The sequence below is a fragment of the Hylobates moloch genome, unplaced genomic scaffold (assembly GCF_009828535.3).
Source record: "Hylobates moloch isolate HMO894 unplaced genomic scaffold, HMol_V3 SCAFFOLD_23, whole genome shotgun sequence".
Classification (NCBI taxonomy): domain Eukaryota; kingdom Metazoa; phylum Chordata; class Mammalia; order Primates; family Hylobatidae; genus Hylobates; species Hylobates moloch.
Genome location: NW_026652298.1, coordinates 17,841,608 through 17,858,533, shown reverse-complemented (window position 1 = coordinate 17,858,533; position 16,926 = coordinate 17,841,608). Strand labels below are relative to the sequence as shown.

Here is a 16,926-nt window from a genome sequence, read left to right as displayed (position 1 = left end):
AAAAACCATGGATACACAAATTGTTAATTAGGGCTACTTTCCTTTCTCTTATACATTTTTAGGGAAACAAAATTAACAGAAAAAATGTTTTTAAAAAATCAAGAATGTATTGAGAATATAAATGCTCATGAGAGGGTAAACTGTGTTGCAGTAAGTAATTTAATATGCAAATGACATATTCTGTGACCCTAAGTGGTTAGGCTAATCTGATTTTATTCAAAATAATTAGCACATTTGTTTTTTCCAGACACACTCTTTAATCAATTATATTTCAGTAGAAATATATTTCATTTCCTACTGAAACACAGAGGGCAAACACTTAAATTTTCATGCCTGGGTAAAATCTCCATAATGTCCTGATGAACTTATCTCGTTGGTCAGAAGTTAGAGACGGAGCTCAAAGGCCCTTATCTTCTAAGATCCTGTAACTGACCCAACTTTCTCGCAAAAAACAGAGTGGTTGATAGATGCGGAATGAGCAGTCAGCACCATAAATTGGGTGGTTTTCCCCATCACTCGGGCTTAACAAGACAAACTTCGAAGTTCACAGCAAAGGCTTATTTAAGTAGGAAGGAAGGTGAAGAATATTATGAGAAAGTATATTCTAAAAGAAAACAGAATTCATAAAGGCAGGAACTTGTGAAGCAAAGCAAATTACTTGCACAAGCACTATTTGCCTCAAGGAGACAGCGTAGGTTATGACCAACGGGCTCAGCAGAGGTGTGTAATTTGGGATCCGGTCACTATTTTCTGTGACCTCTGTACAGTGTAGTCAATGTTTGTGATTTATTGCAGCCCTGCTTTCTGGACAGGGAACAACAGCCATGAAGGGACACTCAAATGCTGAATGTGAAAAATGTAACAATAACATGCCTTGGGAAACCATGAAAACCGACACCAATGGCAGCCTTTTTCCTTCTGTTTAAAAGGGATTTTGATCAAAATTTAACATAAGCCATGCCAAATGCATGCTTTATGTCTTAGGTTTGAAACCAGCTGAAATCCACTGTCAGAGTCTGCAGGAGGAGCCAGGGAGGGTTGTGTAGGTCAGGATAGAGGTGGGTATGCAGTAAGTGATCTCTTGTGTTAGCAGGTTTCAATGCACTACACAAACTAACATGGGCACAGACTGTCACCCGTCTAAATATTCTGCATTAGCATGACTTTAATTAAAGGATCTCAAAGTATGAGTTAAAACCACTGTCTTGAGAAATAGCCCCACTGGATGGCTTATATATGACAGAGGAATCTATTTTTATTCCCCTATCCCTATATCCCCACTTTCAATCAACTCATTTCGTTGTGTACAAGAGAAAATAGAGGACCCTGGCTGAATGGGGTTGTGTGTAGCGGGATGGGATGCCAGGATCTAAGCAAGCTAAAGCAGAAAGAGCCATAAGATTGCCTTTCAATAGCTGCCTCACCCAAGGGCATGTAACACCCACCTTGCACACCCAGCACACTCTTTATCCAAACAAAACATGGAAGAGGTTCTCTCCAAAGAACATAACATAGGGCTCTACTGGCTTGTAGAAAAATAAAATAAAATGTCATCCTCATATTGGCAATTTTAGCCCCCATGCAAAGGGAAGGAGATAAAAGGGTAGGAGAAAGGGCACGGAATTTGCCCTGAGGATACTCGCTGACCATGACAGACCCTCTACCCACTTGGCTTAAGTGACTGAAGGCACTATCAGCTTAATGCACTTTCCCACCAGCAGAACTACCTGTCCCAGGCCCTGGGAAGAAAATAAAGAGTTCTCGAGACATATCAGGCAATGGTTAAGGCCAAGGCAGGACGCCTCAGATGTGGAGGATGTGGATAACAAATAAGCTGTTATTTTCTAAAACAAGATGGGCCATTAAGCTTTGTATGACTGCACATGACATTCAGAGCATGTGGTCAATTTCAAAAGCAATGCAGAAAGTGAAATAGCTGGATGATGAGCTGCAGCAGCACATGTTTACCAGCATGTTGGGAAACTACCACACTGTCCTAGGTACTTAGGATAATGGGGGACCACAAAGATCTCTCCCCTTATGGAGCTTAAAAATCTAACAGAGGGAACAGTCAATGAACAATAAACGTACTAAGTAAACGATATCATGGGTTAAGTAATCAATGATTTGCAAAAGCAGAGAGGTAGGTCCCAGCATAGAATAGCGTGAGTAGAGCCAGACCCCATGAGAAGAAACATTTGAGCAGAGAAGTGAGAGTGGGTCAGTCAGGCAGATGTCTAGGGGAGGAGCTGTCCTAGCAGAGGAGAAAAAGCACAGCTCCAAAGGTGGAAGAGAGGCATGAGAGAGCATCTCAGGGCATGCTGGCTCTTGAGCCTTGATTTCATCTTTTATCTTTGCTTTCTAGCACAAAATAAGGAATCAGACCATGCTTATTGAATGTATTTAAGTCCAAAAACATCCAAGATTATCCAATTAAAACAATTCATTCAATCTATATGCCAGGGCTTCCTAAAAAACTGCATGCAAAATGTATTGGAAGAAAGTACAGTGCTGTATATAAGATTTCCTAATGGGTTTTTGACTCTTTCTCTCAAAAAGTTAAATGTCACAGCTTTATTTCCAAGAACATACAAGCAAAGTGGAAAAGTAAGACTCTATCGTACAGGGAGGAATCTCTCACAGAATGTACTTTTGGCCAGAGTCTAATGACAATTTCCTTTTAAAAACAGAGAGGGTAGCAAGGCTCAGCAGGACACAGACACACAATTAGCATGCAGGCTGTCCTCGCACCCTCCATCTACCCTGCTGCCCATTAACGAGGGTGCCAAGTCCACAAAACAAAACTGCATGTGGTTCCTAGACCTGGGGCGGGGGGTTGGTGAGGAATAACCTTCTAAATGCAATAAACACAGCATAACATGAAAAACTGGCTAAGTCAGGTGGAGGTGGAGGGTGTTAAAAGGAAAAAAAAGAAAAGAACTAAAGAATTCAATTACAGTAAGAAGAGAACAGAACTATCATTTCTTGCCTTCACACAATTTGTCACTGCAAAAGCTTTTCAAAGAAATACAAACGGAGGCAAAAGAAACCAGTCTCACAGGTTCTAACATATAAAATTTGTCCTTGTAACTGCTTTCCATATCAATTCAACATCCAACTCATAGGAACTATTGAATTCTCACTTCATAGGAATATTTAAATGAGAATACAAGACCAACATTTCTAGAAAATTGAATGTTTAGTATTATACTCCCCACATGACCCCCCCCCACACTCTCTTTTCAACCTTTCAGTTATTCCTAATTTCTCATTTATATTCAGGCTCTAATACTTTTATGCACATTATCATGGGTCTCTCTCTTGAATTCTGCTAAAAATTTTCATTTCACTCCATCTTTCCATGTATTAAAGAAAAATGAAAAAGCTGCTAAAAATCTCAATTGTCATCACATTACATGAGAAAGCAAGCATTATAAAATAGTTTAGGATATAAAAAGAGAAAATGACTCTTCCTATAAGGAAAGACTTGCTTTTCTGTACACCAGAGCCAAAGAAACTTACACCTGATAGCAATTATCAAATGCAAATTTTGTTTAGAAACTGCTTTTATAAAATTGTTTTGTAACTAATCTTGACAAGGTGCCCTTATTCCACCTTTTAAATAATCTTCTCTAATTCAACTGAGATATTTTTATGATTCGGTAAAGCTCTATATTCTCGGAAAAATTGAAATCTCTTTTCCTTTGGAATTAGGCTACTGAAGAAAGTATTTTTAACTTAAAAAAATAAAAGGTGAAAATATGTAAACTTGGTGGAGAAAAACAATTACGTATGTATCTTCAATCTGCTAAGTGCTGCAATGGTTGACAAAATCACTTATGTATGTGCAGAGAGTCTTGGTTTTTTGATTGATCGGCAAAGAAAAATTAACTTTGGCTTTTGAACAATACTATAAAAGATATTATTTTAACATTATAAAGTATAACATTTATGAAATAAGTATCCCTTTTGGGCTGGGTATGGGAAAGAAAAGGGCTTCCCTTCAGGTATCATTAATAAATTCCTTGACTTTAACACAATATTCCCAATCTATTATTACTCAATACTGAAAGGCAGCTCTTACCCTTGCATTGTTTCTCTGTTCTCATTGTCTTATTCACTTGTGTTAGAATAAGGCAACATTAAAGAAGGTATAATAGCTTACTAGTGGTATCAGAATCTCTTCCAGAAATACCCTGTGATGTCAGTCAGGTCTCCTCAATATATAACTACTGCAGTTAGGCCCACCCATCTTAAACCATTCCTTCCTATTCCCTTCTTAGACCCTAAGAAAGAAGGCTACACAAGAGAAAAAAGAAAAATGCGTGTGGTTTACTAGTGAGGAAACTGGTATTTGACAAAGCTGATAACAGCAAAGCTGAGCATAAGGCTTGTCTCTGTGTGAAACGGAACAGAAGATAAACCTTAAAGACACAGCTGTGCCTGAAGCGCAAGTATGGACCATCTCCAATAAGCAATAAGTGGTTTTTGAATGAAGGTGGTTTCCATTTAAGAAAAGTATTCAGTGAATTTTTCTTCCCCCTCATGAAGGCGAACCAGACTATAGGCATTAACGCTACAAATGACACTACCCACAAAGGAAGTGAAATCCCTTTACTTTTATACTAACTATAGGATTGGGTTTCAGCTTTGGCCACAGCGATCCTAGAGGGGAAACCAAGAGGTAGATACCGTGTTATAAAAACAATGGTTTCTTCTCAGCCGAGTTTTGTGGTCATTTTATTACTCTCTACATTTTTCCATACAAATCATGTTAAATATATTAGACTTACCCTCCACTTTCCCAAAATTATTATTAGATATACACAGGTTGAGTATTCCTTATCTGAAATGCTTGGAACCAGAAGTGTTGTAGATTTCATGTTGTTCTGGATTTCGGAATATTTGCATTATACCCCTTGACCACTCTTAATCTGAAAATCTGAATTCTGAAATGCTCTAATGAGAATTTCCTTTGGGTGTCAAAAAATTTTGGATTTTTCAGCATCTTAGATTTCACATTTTCAGACTAGGAATACTCCACCTATAATGCCAATTACAAAAATAAGAAATATAGTAGATGTTCAATTCAATGACAACTATAATAATAGTGTTCAAAGACACTCACTAAACAGGTTCTCAGATACTGTGTCCCCATTTTTATAACAACTTCCAACCCCACAAACACAAATTTCTAGTTGTGTAATGATTGACCAAGCTTTTACGCACCACACACCAATTCAGGTGCAGTTGCCAAGGTAACTTCTGCCCAGAACATAACAACCCAAACTTAAGACTTTTCCTTAAAAAGAAAAAGGGAGTCATTAAGCAACCACTTATCAATACTGACCTTGTTGTTCAACATCTGCTTCAGTTTTCGAAGAACCTGGTGCAACAGGAAGAGGCCGAGGTGGCCGGGGCTTTGGTGTGGGAGGCGAGATTTTTTTCCTTCCAATATATTCTACATAAGTTCCCGGAAAGTCCCCCCTTTCCCCTGTGGTTTCATTATAGCCATTTAACCAGCCAATTTCTTCAGGCCTGGCTTCCTGTCCATCACTGAATCCAAGAGCTACTAAGGACCCTTTATTCACAGTCAATATGTCACCCAAGTGCAAGTCAATATCTTCTTCTCTTTCCTTTTTATAATCATACAGCGCTCTATACTGGTACCCCTCAGCACTCATATTTGCAAATCTGCTACCATGCAACAGTTGAGCCTGGTTGTACAGAGCAGTCTGATTTTACGTTTTTATGAAAAGTGAATTCAGAGAGTGTGTTAGAATTCCTATTATGTGTCCAGCAGAGGACAAAGGACCACTCTCCAAAGGTTTAAGAGGAGAGGTGACTGGCCATACGGCTGTCCATCTGTCCTCCATCAATGGTGTGACCAAAGACAGGGCTCCACTTCCTCTGCGTGCCACAGTCCTCTCACTGGCTTCCTTTTCAGCAACTTGTCAACACTTTGAATCCAGGCTGACTCTCACAGCGAGGCCCAATCCTTTCTGACACTTTTGTCACACTGTCCATCTGTCGTCTGATTGTACCGTGGCACTCCACACACGAGCTTCACCTAGGAATGAAAAAAACGAGACTTAAGAATGAACAGCACACTTTGCCATCTGTGTTAATTGGAATTTCTACTTCCATTCAACAAGTACTTAATCGATTTGGCAGACAGACACAGGCCAGTGTGCTATTGCTTGACACAACAGAGATTAGTAAGGCAGTCCCTGCCTTCTAAGAACACTGGGCGGGGTCAGAGGGGAGGAGTGTCAGCATGAGGCAATGTCTCAGCGATAAGACTAGTACACAAACAGCCACAACACTAGTACATGTCATAAGAGAGGCAGAAACTAAACACTACAGGGTTCAAACGAGGGGGGAAAGTACACTAACTGCAGGAATCTGAAGACAGAATGGAATGTGTGGTGGGATGCTAAGTTACAGAAGTGACTAAGAAAATGTCATATTCTGAGAAGAGCTAGAACAGGCTGTCCAATCCGTTTGAAGCCAAAGAGGGAGCAGTGGGATTGGGGTTAGAGATTTAGGCAGGGGCTGTAGGACATCACACAAGCCCATGCTGAGTTTGTGAGCAATTCAGCCCACAATCTGGAACACTGAAAGGGCTTGGTGAAAAGTGAGCAATAGGATCACAGCTGCACTTGAGGAATATCAATCTAACCACAATGTGTGAGAAAAGTGCGTTGCAGAGGTCTGGCCAAGAGGTAGTGAGGACACAAAGCCAGGGTGGCAGCAGCAGGTGTGGAAAGGGGAGGAGTGAAATAAACACTGCAGAGAAAGAACATGTGGGATGTGGCAAATGCTTAAATGTGCGGCGAGAACAAGAGGAGCAAAGGGTGCCTGATCCTGCATTAACGAGAGTTTGTAGCACCATCAGGCAAAGAGAAGCCAGGTGACCTGACGGGCTGACGGTGATTCTGGGCACCCTTGTGCAAGTGTGCTAGTGGCTGATGAAACCCTGGGCTGTGATTCAGAAGAGGAAACATGCTAGGGATTTGGCAATCAGCCACAATTAGGCAAGGCTGAATTCAATGGAATGGAAGAGCTCACAAGGACAAATGAAGAGTTAAAAAAAAAAAAAAAATGATCCAAGGGCCAAATAGTGAAGTTCAATGTATGTAAGTGAGGAGGGAAAGTCAAGGTTTAGAGACAACGTGACAAAAACAAGGAAGAAGAGTTCAAGTAGGAAAATGTGATCCCTAAGACTAAATCCTACAAAGGCATCCAGACAGGAGAGACTGAGTCAAGGCTAAATAAGTTGGGGCTTCGCCTATGATGGAATCATCACGCAGATTCCAGTCCAGCAGTGAGGACAGTAACAACATCTTAAGGAGTTAAAAAATATCAGAAAGGAAGTAGCAATGGTTGCTGCAGACCACTTTACAAAGAGAGCTTGATGGAGGAAATGGGAAATGGAAATGTTTTTCTTTTTTGTTCTTAAACATAGTGGAGGCAAGGGTATTAGAGAGTTACTAAGTCAGAGTAGATGGCTGAGAACGGCATGTACACATATACACTTTGTACTCCAGGCATTTCTCAATGTTATCTTTATTATAAAGAGTAAAAGCCACCCAAAGATTTCAGTTAAGCTGGCTGCACAATAAAGCAATAAAAACAATAGCCACACAATTTCAGTGGGCTATATCAAAGAGAGCTTTTATAAATTTTAAAGAGTGGAACACTTTAGAAGTTTAATATTACAGGCACTCGTCAGTGGAGGCATCTTAAGAAGCAAAATCTAATCATAGATTAATTGTTATGTTGGCATTCAGAAGTGTAAAGTATTCAACTTTACACGGTTAAAGCCTCTTAGCTGTAATACAATAACACACTTAGGAGAGTTACATATTAAAAGAAGCAAAAACAAACACTGGAAGTCTTTGTGGAGCAAGAATATTAATTGGGGATAGTACTCTACTTTGCATTTCAGTTGTCGGAGAAAAAAAATCAAAGCAACCAATAGAGCATATCAGAAAAATAAGCTATATTATTTGTTTAAAGAAAGACTTTCCTTTTGAAAGATCCAGAATCAAATTGAATATTCACTGCATAAATTCACATGAAAATGCAGAACTAGCAATCTCATTTTTAGTACTAATGTACTCTGTACAAAAGAGACAGAGACCTCTAAAGAACACGAACATCTACATATCCCTAAATGCTTAGAAACCAGGCAATATGCCTAAGAATAATTTAATTCCTCCAAATCTGCCTTGAAATTTTTGTTAGCTTTTCCTGGCAATGTATGTCTTTTAGGGGGAAGAAAAAATCCTCAACCATTAGGCTGGGTAGATCTTTATGCCAGCTGCTTCCTAACACTTCCTCTATTCCAGCCACCCAGTGGGCCAGTTTGGTGGGATTCTTAATAGAATGGGAAGTGTAATGAACAAACTCTTCCCCGTCTTCAATCCTCCAGGAACCATCAAGCAAGCCCCTGCTCACAGCTTACCTCTGAAGCTGTTCCTTGCCAGGGGGCTCTGTATTAAGAAAAGGCTCCAGGACTTGTCAAGGTTTTACAAACCTAAAAGCTGTGCTTGAGTCTGCCTGAGGCTAAATTTGTGCAAAGGGAAATAGAAACCTAAGGAACAGGATGACTTTTAGAGGCTAGACACCAGAGAGGCAATCCTTGTCTGAAGTAACAGAGAACTAAAGGTCTCTACAAATTCTCTCTCCCTTGCTACCTGTAAGAAGAACCCTACTTTGTGGGTAAGAAGAACCCTGTGCAGAACTCTGGGTCCTCATCTGATAAAAAGAACCACAAATCTTCTATGACTCTAGGATGGTAAATAGAACACACCATTTCTGTCTTCTGAGACCCCGAAGCAAGGCCAGGAAGATGGATACAAACAGGGCATCCATCCGTTGATGCAGATGTTAATTCAAGGCCAGCCATTGGTCAGTGTCAATTAAGTGGTCTGAGGGCAATGTTGTAAAAAAAAAAGGAGAGCAGTCAAGTCATTGGGGTGGGGACTGGACCACATGGTGATAAGATGTAGAGAGCCCTTAGCTAGACAGAGAAGGCAGCCACCCCTACTCTTTTGCACATTGTACACTTTCTCCTGACTGCCATGTCCATTTTGATGTCTGCCATTCTTGAGGACTGAATGGGTTAATACACATAAAAGTCCAGTTAAGTACTGGATGATGATGATGATGATGATGATGATGATTGAGTTTGTACACATATAGCTCCCAATTAGTATTAGATGATATGATGATGCTGACTATATATAGCCATATATATATAGTCATATATGTATATGTGTGTGTGTGTGTAGATAACTATATAAAAACAGGTACTATCAGTAGTCTCACTTAACATACAACAGAGTATCTCTGTCACGATAATACTCAGCAATTGCGAAGAGGAACTAGAATTCAGATCCAGGCAGTCTGGCTCCATAAGTCCCATTTTTAGCACCTCTAGCATCTACTGCCTGAACTCAACTTGCTTTGGTGTCGATGATGCAGGTTCCTGGCCTGCACAAGCTGATCACTCCAATTAACCTTAACTGTCTGTCTGCCTCTTTACTCTCTCAGACAGCGGCTTTACTGATAATGTATGTGGCTCTTTCACACTACCTGCACACACAAAAAAGCTATTTTAACTCGGCAGTTCCATCACCTCCAAAACTCAGCATCTCAGCCATGCAAATTTTCTTCCAAAGAGACTTCATTAAAATGTGTCCCTGCCAAAGAAGTCCATAAACTAGTGAATAAAAGAATACTCGGCACACCACTTCTGGAAAGCTGCCCACTTCTGGAATCCTGCCTATTTCTGCTCTACGAGCTTAGCTTCTGCCACCTGTATCCTTCTTAGCACCTCTGCCTCCTGCCACTATCCCTGGCCCCTGCACTGAACAATTTCCAATAACTCAGCTCCTCCTTGGGGGGATATGGCACTGCCACAAGGACTGTCACATCTAGAAGACTGGGAAGTTCTCTTTTCTCTCATCCTCAAATTCTTCACAGTACTGCGGAAGACCCAGCAGCCTGAGGTATTTGGCAATAGCTGTGTAACCACCCCCGCTACCGAGATCGACCGGGAGCCTAAACTATCCAAATCAACAGGATTTTTCCTCAGATTCACTCTATCATGCCTCCATTCTCTTTCGCTACATATACCTGCCACTAAACTATTTTCACCCAGTTCTGACATGATTATTCACATAGCAAAGGCTTTTTATATGTAGATAACATTATCTACAATGTAATATTTTCAAATAACCAAGGCAGTTTTGTGATATAGGCTCCAAGCTAGTGCATGCATAAGTTATTGTAACAAAGGGTATAAAGGAATCCTACGAACAAGTAAACTAACTTACTCTTATATAACATCACATGCAACAGTTCAAAATTTTGTTTAAGGAATTTTTCTCCAGTCTTTCAATCCTTCTAATGACTGCCTGCAATCCCATTAATCAGAAGCATATTTTCTGTCCCTGCTAAGATACAGAGCAATTCTCTTTCTATTCCCCAAAATAAAATTGTTTCTGATGTTTGACAAATAGCAATCCACAGCTACTTAATGTACAACTGCTGTAAAGTAGATTTTCTGTGTAACCCTCTAACCTATAGGCATTTTGGCAAAGAGCCAAACAAAAAAGCCTTCTCTGACATTGTTGAGTTACTCCATTCCCCATTTAGAAATGACAAGAATTTGGAAAACTTGATGGAGAGGCCAGAATACAGGATATTTTTAAATCACATTAAATTAATCAAGAATATATCCAAGTCATGTGATTCTATCTCCCAATGAAATTAGCAGTTTGGCATTAGATGGCAGCACGAAACGGGTCTTCAACCAAGGCAGGAGGGTATGGAAGGGTTCCTGGGCCCACAGCCCATATCTCTCTACATTCCATCTTTTTAACTTCAGTGTGCTAGCTCAGAGTCTAGGTCAAGCTCCTCACCTAAATTAATATAGTCTTTAAAAAAAATCATTATTTAAAAATGGTTTACTTTCCAAATCATGGTGTCCCAGAAATCATGAAAATCAAGATGAACAAAATTAAAATATCCTAGTGTCTTAGTCCATTTTGTGTTGTTATAATGGAATTCCTGAGACTGGGTAATTTATAAACAACAGAAGTATATTTGGTTCTGGAGGCTGGAAAGTCCAAGAGCACGGCACTGGCATCTGGTGAAGGCCTTCAGCCTATGTCCTCTTGCAAGGGCAAGACAGCAAGATGGGGCCAAACTCGAGTTCATAACAAGCCCATTCCCAAGATAACTAATCTACTCTTGCCATAATGACATTAATCCATTCAAGAGAGCACAGCCTCCTATTAGGCCCCACCTCCCAACACAGTTGCATTAGGGATTACATTTCCGACATGTAAACTCTGGGGGACACATTCAACCCATAGCACCTAGTAAACATAATAAATTGCCTTCAATTTCAAATGATGAATTTAGGGTGAATTTTATGGTATGTGGATTTTATATCAATTAAAATAAAATGAAAATAATGGGCTCAGATTAACCCCAAATAATAGACATCAAATTCATTTTTAAACCAACCAACTAAATAGAATGTGTTGCACGCTGCCATGCTCAGGACTGGGTGTGTGGTGTGGGTAAATAGGCTGTATAGGCTCTAATTCTCACCTACAAGCCCTTTTGGTGTTGTCTGTGGGGCGAAGGAGAAGAGAACAGGTAGCACAAGCCCAGGTAACACAACAAGGAGACAGGGCTCTTCAGAAAGCAGCCAACATGAGGGGAAGGTACTGCAGGAGACACAGAGGAATGACCCTGGCCCAGGTGACGGCAACGCTTAGGCACGCAGTAGCCATTACGCGGAGGCTGGGAGAAAGGGTGATGTAGCTTCTGGGACCTAAGGGACAGATCCTATCACCCAGAAAAGGCCATGTGGCTGACCATTCCAGTTCTCTGCATCATCACAATGAAGAGGACCTGAGGGGGCATGAATGAGAGGACTGAAGGGGATGATTTCAAGTCTGTCTTCTTTTGAAAAAAACATGCTATTCTGTAAACTTCTTGGCAAGGTTAGTATGAACACTGAGCTTCAGATTCAAGCAGCTGCCCCAATCAGATTGTACCTAAATATGTAACCTCAGGAAAGTTACTTAAACCTCTCTGTGGCACAGTTTTATCATCTTTGAGACAGATATAAGCAAACCTACACCCCACAGAGTCATTATTAGGATTAACAAAATGACATATACAAAGCACTTAGCTCCATACTTGATAATAGGAGCTTAGGATAATTAATGCCAACATAGTACTTACTATGTGCCAGGCACATAGTTCTCAGAGTTGTACATATATCAACTCATTTAACCATTACAACCACTGTAAGTACAACAATTATCCCTATTTTACAGATGAGAAAACAAGCAGATAAAAGTTAAATATTTTGCCTAAAGTTACATAGCTAGTAAATTGCAACTATTATATTACTATTATTTCTATTAGTATTGAATGTCACCTACTGCCATTTATACAATTCAGATTGAACAGAGGGACAAACATTTGTGAGGAATTTTCTTCTGCATTGCCTCTTAACTCTGCAAACAGTTCTAATTGAATCCTGAATCTAGCTAAAATAAAACTTCCGCTGTCTTAAATCCCTTTTGGAGTAAATAGATAAAGGCTGAGTGTGGACTTTGCCCATGTAGTTCTCTCCTTACCTGAGGTAGAGGATGGCTCTACAGAGGTCAGGACAAAGGAGGCCTGGGAGAGGCCAAGGGATGTGTACATGTGTGTGTGCATCCCCAGAATTTAGAGATGAGTAGCTATGTCCTCATGGTACAGCCCTTGATCCTGGGGCAGAACCCCAGGCTGGGACACTGGGACATCCAGAGAGGAAGACAACAGGCAAGGAATGGCTGGTCCAGATGCCTTGGCTTTATTAACTCACTACACCCACTGGTGGAGTCTCCTCACACTTTGGCCAGACTCCTGTGACTTCAATACTCTCTTGGATGATCATTAACCTGACAACTATTTTGACTACAGGTGCCTGTGGATATGTATTTGATTTACTTTAAGGAAAACAATGCTAGCAGAATGAAATCTACAAAGATGTTTCTACAGTAGACATTTTTTCCGGTAATGCTATACTAACAAGCACTCTAGCCTTTCAAATAAATAAACACCTAACACCTAGGGGATAAATAAAGGCCAAACAGACAAGTTTATAAGTAACTATATGGTCTATTTTTTCAGCTCATGTGGCTTAATGTACATGAAATGGTCGTTAATTGCCACTCTTTTAAGCAAGTAACTCCATACAAGTATTGGCAGAATCATGGCAAGTAATCACATCAGGGCATTAGGGTGTATGTAAAGGAGGCACGGGAAAATGCAGTAAATGATATGAATACTTTGAAAATTAATTACAATCTAGGTTTTTGTTAAAAAGCTGTGATATAATTTATATTCTGCTTTCTAAAGTAAAAACTTGATAATTCCTTCCATTGAGAACTAACTTTCTAGTCTTCCAGGGCTTCATTAAAATGCTTCATTCTCTTGCCTTCACCTGCAAACCCTGTGCCCTGCAAGAGGGAGAGTTGGAGGAGCTCATATGAAACATACAATATCTTCTGCATTGTGTATGCCTTGACGTGACAGAATTCTAAAACCCAACACAAACATTATCTCAACTGGCTACATTCTACTTGAGCATAAAAATCAATTATTTTTCAGCCTGCTCATTCACCATCTCTTTATTCAATAAAACATGTATTTTGCAAATCACAAAATGCAAACACAATAAAAGCTGAACTAGAATTGTTCCTGTTTTAATGATCATGTGAACAATCTTTCAGAGTGGATGCCTTTTTACAATACTGCCCTGAACGACCTAAGAAGAAAAAGGAAATTTCAATCAACATATCAACCTAAAAATTACATGACATTCATGGAAAAATGTAAAGAAATGGCCAACACTTTTAACAGTACAAAAGTTGGGTTAGTTTGAGTAGGTTTGCATTTACAATTCAAAGTCCTTCAAAAATCACTTTAGGTGAAACTGACATTACCAGAAGATAAACGCATACCATCATCACTGTCTATAATCAAAATATGTATTCCTATAACTTACTGTTCCACTTCTGTTTCCCAAAACCAACTTTATTCTCTGAGGATTTCCTGCGCTTAGTATATTTAAACTCAAGAAATCGCTAAAGAAAAAACATTTAATAAATGGGAAACAAAATGCTTTTTACACTGACTACACAGCATCATGGATATGAAGAGACTCACTGATATCATCATTTTTAAAAAGCGGATAAAACATCAAATAGCAGTGTGTACACTGCAGAGTTCTGTTATGCAACTAAGCACAGGTCCCAAGTCAAGATGAAAGTTAAAAGTAAATGCACATTACACTTTGCAAGCCAGTATCAGATACATTAAACTTTCTCCCAATCATAAAAATCTATACACTTCTCTGGAAAAAGTAATATGACTATCTAGTACCTACCTGTATATAAAAGCTGAAGGGGCAAGCAGTGACAATTCCCAGCAGTTCTGCAAGGCAGGGAGCCTCCTCCACTGGCCTTTCCAACTTAAACCTTAACTCTGAACCAACATTTCTTCCCAAACTTTAGCCGCAGGCGCGCGAGCGCATGCACACGCGCGCACACACACACACACACACACACCCCACACATTACTCTTATTTGCTTTATACTGGTCAAAAACACTTGCTTCCCAAAGTTTAATCAACTTTTGCACCTAAGAAAACTATTATCTGCTTTCTTCTCAACGGTTTTTCAAGAACAGTGTAATCTGTCAAAAAGTTACATAGCTAGTGAGTTGCTTTTTCTTCCTTTTTCAGTGTTAAAAGACACTTGTGGCCTTCTGTGCAGAAGTCACCAAATTCCTAGTAATGCAAACTGTGACGATCTAATACTCTAATAGCCTGCTTAAGAAATGAACCTGTCTGCCCACTCCAACCCTTCCTAGCTAATATCTAACCATCTTTAAGGTTGCCAAAACATAACAGAACTAATGAAGCATTAAAATATAACTCCACATCAAGCCTTGACCAATAAGTTCTGTGAATATCCCTCCTGATTACTAAAACTTGAGCCTCATCACACCAAAATGACAATCTTATGTTGCATTCAAAACCCGGAACTGCTTTATCCATTGGTACTTCGCACTGGCTGACAAAGAGGAAAAGAACAGGAAAAAAAAAAAAAAACCTAAAATCATGAAGCCCCCAAATAAAGAGCAGACTCACACTCGGACACCAACAGCGCTGCAGCTCAAGGGATTAACGGTGGAAGTGAGACCTTTCCGATATTAATAGCGCCCCAGTAAACAGAAGAATTCCCCCAAACCCAGTTGACACACATTCTGCATTCAACATGTAACAGCCATTCTGCATATACCCTTGCATTTCAGGCTCCAATTCTGGTTACCAAAGTGTATTTCTGTACAGGAGTCCCTGGCCAGAGGTTTTCTGTTCTCTTTGTCTTGTGATATGAGGGGCAGTTTCTGAGCTTAGGTTAGAGCTCACTAGTGTTAGAGCTGTGGTTTCCAGAGAATTGCCCACGATATTTTAGCTCCGGGTTGCACGCTCCCTGGCACTCCCCAGCCGGCTCCATATTTGCTGGGCAGGTCCCTCTCGTCTCGCCCCACGTTTCAAAAAGCTGGATTTCCGGGCGGTTCCAAGACCCCACTAAATATGCCTCCAACAACCTGCCCAAGCTTGGCTGGCACTAGGCGCCGAGTTAGGGCCCCAGCGACCAACCGCCCCGAGGCGCACTTCCCCCACCCCGGAAGAGGAGGGCGGCAAACTTCGGAAGGCGGGGGTTAGGGGACGAGCTCCGGGGACCACCGCCGCCTCGCCCGCTCCGGGAAGGGCCCGGGCAGCGACCCTGGCTGCAGCTGGAGGGCCACGGGGGAAGGGAGCGCTCCTTCCCGCAACACGAAGGCAGCGGCCAGGACGCTCTCCTCCGGTGAGGGGCCCCGGAAAACTGCAGCAAGGCGACAGCGGGGACCCTCGGAAGTGTGCGGTGACGGAGGATGGGAGGAAGCCGGAGCTCGTCGGCAACTCCGGGGGCAAATGCCACCGGCGGCGTGCAGGACCAGCTCGCAGGAGGATGGGGGAAACGGGAGTCAGGATGGCCGGGATCTCGCAGGACGCCGGCCGCGCGCGGGGGGAGAGCTGCCCGGCGGCCAGGAGATGCCGGAGCCGGGGAGGGCCGGTGGCCAGCCCGCGTCCCCCCGGCGGGGCTCTGCAGAAGGAGAAGCGGCTGCCAGTGACAGGAAGAGAGCCGCGGCAGCCGTGCACACATGCACCGCCTCCCCCGCCCGAGCACACACACCCGGGGCCGCTGCTGCCTACCTCCCCCGCCCGCCGGCTTCCTTCCTCTGCGGGGCCCGCGCTGCAGCGGTGGCCTCCTGCCCGCTCGGTTTCGACGCGCCTCCAGCCCGGCTGCGACCCGCCGGCCGTGCCCGATCCGTGCTTGCCGTCTCCGACAGCTAGTCAGCCGCCCTCGCCGCTGCCGCTGCTTCCTCTAACTCCGCTCCAGCTGCTCGCGACTCCTCTCCTTGAGCCCGCAACTCCAGCGCCGGGCGCTGGCCCCGCCTCCGGCCCGGCCCCGCGCGCCCCGCCCCCGAGCCCACACCAATCAGAGCCCGCGGCTCCGCCCCTTTCCGTCCGCACCGCTCCGGCCTCCGAGCCGGCGGCGGGCGGTGGGGGAGCGAGCTCCGGCCTGGCGGACCCTTCCTGCCACCGCCCTCGCCTTCCGCCCCCAGCCACGGGGATGCCCCGGGCGGCCGGGCCGCGCGCTGCCTCCGCTGCGGAGTGCTCTGGCTCTGCGCGTCCCGGGCCCGCCCGGCTGCTGGGCGTCTCCCAGCGCAGAGGCGGAGGGGTTCGGGGAGGTCGAAGACAAGTTCAGACCTCCCTGGAGGCTGGCTGCGTCT

The 16,926-nt window shown here is 42.6% G+C and overlaps 1 protein-coding gene across 3 annotated transcripts in view; it reads right to left on the bottom strand.

Moving 5' to 3' along the window:
- Positions 1-16,478, bottom strand: part of PIK3R1 (phosphoinositide-3-kinase regulatory subunit 1) — an 84,994-nt gene extending 68,516 nt beyond the window's left edge. Inside the window, exons 1-2 of one of the 3 annotated variants that reach the window (XM_032145451.2) lie at positions 16,346-16,478; positions 5,351-6,070 (exon numbers count right to left, since the gene is read on the bottom strand). In XM_032145451.2, coding sequence (XP_032001342.1) covers positions 5,351-5,684 — 334 coding nt within the window. In that variant the 5' untranslated portion in view covers positions 5,685-6,070; positions 16,346-16,478. Of the gene's footprint in view, positions 1-5,350; positions 6,071-15,386; positions 15,715-16,345 lie in introns of those variants that run through there. The other 2 variants (XM_058433864.1, XM_058433865.1) reach the window with 2 other exon arrangements.
- Positions 16,479-16,926: the final 448 nt, after the last annotated feature.